General features: G+C 42.6%; 2 protein-coding genes across 2 annotated transcripts; one reads left to right on the top strand and one right to left on the bottom strand.

Moving 5' to 3' along the window:
• Nucleotides 1-2616: 2616 nt before the first annotated feature.
• On the top strand, nucleotides 2617-3743 carry NCS54_01505900 (Non-specific serine/threonine protein kinase; the record flags this gene model as incomplete). Its single annotated transcript, XM_053160171.1, has 2 exons — nucleotides 2617-2628; nucleotides 2787-3743. 2 exons carry the CDS (start codon nucleotides 2617-2619, stop codon nucleotides 3741-3743), a joined length of 969 nt encoding a protein of 322 aa, XP_053016146.1.
• A 369-nt stretch (nucleotides 3744-4112) lies between these two features.
• Nucleotides 4113-6225, bottom strand: NCS54_01505800 (Zn(2)-C6 fungal-type domain-containing protein; the record flags this gene model as incomplete). Its single annotated transcript, XM_053160170.1, has 5 exons — nucleotides 4113-4660; nucleotides 4723-4745; nucleotides 4813-5645; nucleotides 5835-6071; nucleotides 6142-6225. The coding sequence occupies 5 exons, from the start codon at nucleotides 6223-6225 to the stop codon at nucleotides 4113-4115; spliced, it is 1725 nt and encodes a 574-aa protein (XP_053016145.1).
• Between the last annotated feature and the right edge of the window lie 364 nt (nucleotides 6226-6589).

Here is a 6589-nt window from a genome sequence, read left to right as displayed (position 1 = left end):
ATTAATATAATTAATAAAATTATTAAATTAATTCTCTTTATAAAGTTTTACTTAGATCTCTTTTTTAAGTCTATTAAAGAAATTAATATTAAGGGTTTTTAGTCTTAATTAAGCTTTAAGGCTAATTAAAGATACTTTATTTTATATTCTAAGGCTAAGTGGGTTTATCTAAGTGCCTTAATTTCTTTTTTAACTTATACCTTTTTAATAATTATTTTAAAAGCCTATTAAAATATAGCCTTAAAGGTCTTATAGCTAAAATAGAGATTAATAGTCTTAGATAAAAGTTTAATAAATAAAGTAATAAAATACTTTTTTATAATAAGTTTAAATTAAGCTATAGTATACTTAATAAGTTATCTTATAATATATTAAACTTTATTAAATATTAGGTTAAATTATATTAGATAATAAGTTATAAAGGTATATAACTATATAAGGAATATAAATAGCTTATAGGTAGTCTTATTAAATTTCTCTAAGGGGTCTAATTTTAAGATTTCTCTTATATCTTTACCCCTCATAGTAGCGGTTATTATATTATTAACTTCCTATATACTATTTATATATTAGGCATTTTATATTCGCTATATATTACCTATTCTCTTAATGAGGTTATATATACTATTTATTTTAGCGCTTATAGTAATAATTTCAGCCTAAAGCTATTTAACTTCTTTATTATTAAAGCTATCTCTATTATTTATATCTTTATCTTAGTTAGCTAGGATAAATATAATAAATACATAATTAATAAGTAAAACCTATTAGTAATTATTTATAGGAATTACCTAGGTAGCTATTATATTTAATATTATTTAAGGTAATATAAGTATTTTATTAAATAAGAGCTATTAATATATAATAATTATATATATTCTTAAGGGATAAACTAATTATATTAGGTTTATATTAATAGATAGATTAATTATGCTATACTTAAATAATAGGGGTATTATATCTAGTAATATACTTAAAGGTATTAAGTATAACTAAATTATATTAATAACTAGGGTAGCTATTATATAAGAAAGTATAGTAAATATATTTTATATACTTAGACGCGACTTATAATTATAAGTCATAGCTTATAGTAAATTATAAGTCCTTTTATAAGCCTAGGTTAGACTTATAGTATATACTATAAGTCGCTGACCTTAATTGGTTGTCTTTTGTGGAGGCATATGTGACCTGAGTTGGTGCCATAATGTTATAAATCATCGCCATAGCTTGTCCTCCTAGCTATATACTTAATTTCTTTTTCATATTAGTAACCTTACTTTCCTTTTCTCCCACGGCATTAACCTAGCTAACTTGCTCTTTATATAACCTTATAAGCCTCGCTTTAGTATCTTCTTTATTCTTTACAGTACTAATTATCTAATCAAATCTCGTAATTTAATATCCTTATATACTTGAAACCACCCACTAGCGTTACGATACTTAAAAAATCACTAATAGCATACCCCTTTTATCTATAGTAATTCTCTTAGTTACTAAAGTTTCTTTCTTATATTACCCCTTTTTTCTAGTTATTTGCTAGCTGTATTTGTTATTATAATATACCTATATATCTTAATTGCATAGAACAACATAGCTACCTCTGCTATATTTTCGCCCATCTGGTCTCGCTGGCTTAATATATAGGACCGCTTTAGTAGTTAGGTCTAGGTATTAAAAATTAGCTAGCTTATAATATCTCTAAATAAGCCCTAGCTTTAATTTAACCTTCTTAATAATGGCATTTACTCTATGCGCTAATATTATTAGGCATTAAACTATTAAATAGTTTAGAAGTTTATTAAATATATATCTAATCTTATAAACTTTATATATAATAAATAGTAGGTTTAATATATATATAAATAAATATGTATTAGCTAATGCATTGCTTCTCTAGTATCTATTTAATCAGCATTAACTTGTCTCCTATTATGTAGTTCTTACCTATCTTAAATTAATAGCTAGGTATAGCTTTTTCTCTTCTAGTATTTCTTGCTTTTTCTCTAGAACCCCACCACATATAGTCGCTCTGGGCTAGTTATATCCCTATAACGCGAGCTTTTGCTTAAATTCCATTAAATAATAAACCCAGCATTTACGCCTTATCATTTAACTATTAATGCCTAAAATTTAAATAATACCAAGTATGAGCTCTTAAGCTTTATTTTCCTACGAATTATTTCCATTTTACCCCAACGTCGGTGGCTGTGAACCCATGTTCTTCACGGACCAAGTGTCATCAAAATCTAGGAGAACCAATCATGTCGGTTCGGTCATCGAACTGCTTGTCTCGGGCCCCCAACTGACCCTTGTCCAAGGCCGAAGGCCGAGCACCGAGCGGGGCGAGCACCGAACGCTTCATCAAAACGACATTTTGGGACTCCATATAACAGGCAGGCCACACAACTGCTTCCCATAAACCGCCTGCCTTGGACCTTTCTCCTTGGATCCTATGCTCATGTCTCATCTGGCATCTCGCCGTACCCATTCTTCTCTGTCTTCGTCGCGTTTGGCTTCAAGGCAGCCGCCTTTCCTAAAACTGTCGGTAAACGAGACAACTTGACTACAGCAGAGTTACCCTCAAACTAAGAAAGAAGCCTGAAACTTGGCAAAATGTCGACTGTGGTATGTACCGCCTTGCTCTGCTGTCGTATAAGCCCATCCTGTAGATGAAAAGAGCTTTTATCCGTCTTGATGAAAAGTATCTGTCAGGGTTTCTAGTGCCCTCGTAACAAACATTGCAATACTTTCATCTACGTTGATCGACTGACTGTTCGACACAGGATCTCCGCGTCGGCAATAAATATCGCATTGGCCGAAAGATCGGTGGCGGATCTTTCGGCGATGTATACCTCGGTACCAACATCATCTCGGGAGAGGAGATCGCAATCAAGCTCGAAAGCGTCAAGGCCAAGCATCCGCAACTCGAATACGAGGCACGTGTTTACAAGTCACTTGCCGGCGGCGTGGGAATACCCTTCGTACGATGGTACGGCACCGAATGCGACTACAATGCCATGGTCTACGACCTTCTCGGACCCAGTTTGGAAGATCTGTTCAACTTTTGCAACCGCAACTTTTCTCTCAAAACCGTCCTTCTCCTTGTCGACCAGTTGATCTCTCGGGTTGAATATGTCCATGCCAAGTCCTTCATCCATCGGGACATTAAACCGGATAACTTCTTAATGGGTATCGGCAAGCGAGGAAATCAGGTCAACGCCATCGACTTCGGTTTGGCCAAGAAATATCGCGACCCAAAAACACATTTCCACATCCCATACCGCGAGAATAAGAACCTGACTGGGACCGCGCGCTACGCATCTATCAACACACACCTCGGCGTTGAACAGTCACGGCGGGATGATATGGAATCCCTTGGCTATGTCATCCTCTACTTCACTCGCGGCTCCCTGCCTTGGCAAGGGTTAAAGGCAGCGACCAAAAAACAGAAGTATGATTGCATCATGGAGAAGAAAATGACTACGCCAACCGAAGTCTTGTGCCGTGGCCTGCCCAACGAGTTCGCCATCTATCTCAATTACTGCCGATCTCTTCGCTTCGATGACAAACCTGATTACAGCTATCTGCGAAAGATCTTTCGGGATCTCTTTGTCCGGGAGGGCTTTCAGTATGATTACTTGTTCGATTGGACTGTCTACAAATATCGGAAAAATGCCGAGGCCATCGCCAAGGCTGCTGGAGGCAATGGGCCGGCTGCAGGCAACCGAACTCGGCACTGAATGGAGTCGGCTTTCAGTTGTACGCCTCAGCGTGCACTGCTCCAAGGCATTGATGGCATGCATACGCCAACGCCAACCTAGCTTCGTGTACACTGGCTTCCACGACAATGGTCGGTGGGACAAGCTATCTCTGTCCCGGACGCGGCCTTGTCCGAACTGTTCCCAGGGTTGAGAGAGTTGGGTAGGTAGATTGCCAAGAATCCTTCAAGAGAACTGCTTGGGGGTGAGGAATAGTGCCGGAGTTTCCTCTATAGGAGATGGCTAAAAGTAGCTGGTCAAAACCTGGTCATCCTTGGTTGTATTTCTCGACATCTATAGGTCCTACTGCGTCCATTCTAGAATCCTTCCATGACGCCAGACCAGTCATAGCTAATGCTGCATCTCAAGATCACCGACCAAACCATTCCATACCGCCCAGTATTCCGTCGTATTGTCAACTGATGGTTCTGTTAATGCCTGGCTCGCATCCCAGGATGCATCGTTCTCCGTGAGCCACAATCCCGAGAATGCGGGGTTTACTGACAAGGAACCTTCAGATATGGGCAGATTGTCCGTAAACTCGCTGACTGAGTGACTGCCGCCAGGTATAATCTGCTCGTTGAATTCTGGGAAGTTGGGTCTGACAGATGACGTCTCGAACGACATTGCGTCGTCGCCTGAGAGGCCTATCCGAGAGAAGGAGTTTGGTGTTTCCGGGAAGCCATCAGGAATAGAGTGCAGCTCGTGTCTCATGCTACTGATGGAACCTCTAATGTCTGATAGATTCGAAGAGGTGGTATCGACTGGGCGAGGAATCTCGGCGCTCACCCCGATCCGGGCAGTTGACGGCGGGACGACTGCGTCCTTGCCGTCGGGTCCTTGGCCATCCGAGACTAGGCCAACCTCGTGTATTCGTTTCCCCTTCTCCACAAGTTTGACTAGTGCAGACCATGGCTCACATGCCCCACGGGCTCCAAAGCTTGTGGTCCAGAGACCTAACACAAGTCCCAAGGCATTCCAAGACTGTCGAGCAACGTCAGTATCATGAGGTCTAAGATACAAGCTTTCTAGTAGGAAGGCGGTTGCGTGCCAATGTAAATAAGTGCCGAACATCCAGCCTCGACGATGAGGCGGCGGCATCGTCTCCAACACGTGCAAGCACTCAATAGTCTCGATAGACGCCGCTACTAGACGGTCCCGAAGGGTGTTTGAGACAGAGTGCCGCAACTCGGAAGACAAGACAGGATGATGGATGAGAAGGGGTGCCGTGGCAAGGGACAACTTTGCATTAGCGGCCGTAAGCCATTCCAGGCCGCCATCTGCGCAGTGCCCAAGGTAGCGCTCTTGTATCTGCTCTTTGCACTTTGCCACAAGTTCTTCCATTTCGTCTTCACTGGAGGGTCGAGGGCCCTTCTGTCCTCGTGCATGTGTCAACTTCTTGAACAGCAAGCCAATCTCATACTTGACTAGCATATGGGCCATGTCGGTCATGCCTGTCCTTGAAGTTGGATGCTCCGTGTACGCGGGATCAAGGTCGGAGTCGTCGATATTTAGTGGAGGTCCGACATGGATACAATCGTCAGCTATCAACCATTCGGTACCCAAATCCAGAGCTGTCTTCAAATCCAACATCCAGAGGCAGAGCCACAGTCTCCTTCGGGCCTCCAAGTCGAAGGGAGACTCTTGAGGGTTGGGGCCAAGATGCACTCCAATGCCTTGGGCTATACGCACAGCGAGTGCAGTGAGGTTCCAAGTCAGCCGTGGTTGCGCGTATTGCCTCAGAGAAAAAATATACAAGACAAAGGCTTGTAGCGTTATTAGGTCTGTAGACGTCATGAACTCTGCTCTTGCAAGTGCCTGCTCAGTAGCACAGCGATACTGATTGATCAGGGTCTCCTTCTCCTGACCCAAAAGCCCTCGCACCTGCTCCATGTTAGCCGAATTCGTAATAAGAATGGCAGGGAATAAACATATCTCTTCTAGAGCCATGGAACCTACAGCAGCGAAGTAGATGGCGAAGATCAACGCTTCCTCAGGTGGGCTGAGCGAGCGGACCCTACCTTGAATGCTGCGGATCGTCTTGCTTCACACCGGAATATGGAAGAGTTTTACCAAAAGATTGACGTTTTCAACAAATGTCTGCCAGTAAAAGGGTATCTGTGATGGAGAAGGATGCTGGCTGCCGAGGTTCGAGTCGCGTGAGGGATAGCACAAAACCAGGGCATGGGTATCAGGGGGGTTTGAAAAATCTTCTGAAAACCGTTTTGCCGGATCGAAATTGCGAGCATTGGGGTCGATTGCGATGCCCCAATCCCCATCATTTGGGATAAGCCCGCCGGCCTTATGAAGCTGTTGGTGATGCTATTAGGAACAATTGAACAGAAAAGGCCCCCAGACAGCTTGGAGGGAGTTCACATACTAATTCACTTAGCTCCACCAGGAGTAAAGTATACTCGCAGCTGACCTCTTGTTCGATATGGCTTCCTGGGTTCGTGTCAAACATGTAGAGACGCTTGGGCAGCCTCTCTCCGATGTACCACCATCGATCAATCCACTGCTCTTTAACTAGAATGCCCTCATCTAGTCGAAACTGTATATCCGACTGAGTCAGAGTTGGGCGTTCCTTTGAAATGAAAGCCCCTGGATACGGGGCTACCGCCTAGGCCTCTCTGCAGGATGCGCTCGGCGGCTCGAGTGTGTGGTTTCGGCCGGGCTCGACCAGGCGGTGGAAACACACACTTGGACCCATGCCTCACGCAGTTGGCGCACGGAGTTGCTTTGTCGCATTTGACCTTCCGACGGCGACATGTTACACACGATCGCACGCTCAAGAATGGCTGACCGATTGTTGAGGCTGGTGGTGGTAG

Source organism: Fusarium falciforme, chromosome 14, assembly GCF_026873545.1.
Source record: "Fusarium falciforme chromosome 14, complete sequence".
Taxonomy (NCBI): Eukaryota; Fungi; Ascomycota; class Sordariomycetes; order Hypocreales; family Nectriaceae; genus Fusarium; species Fusarium falciforme.
Note: the sequence above shows the minus strand (reverse complement) of the source record. Positions and strands in the feature narration are given on the sequence as shown.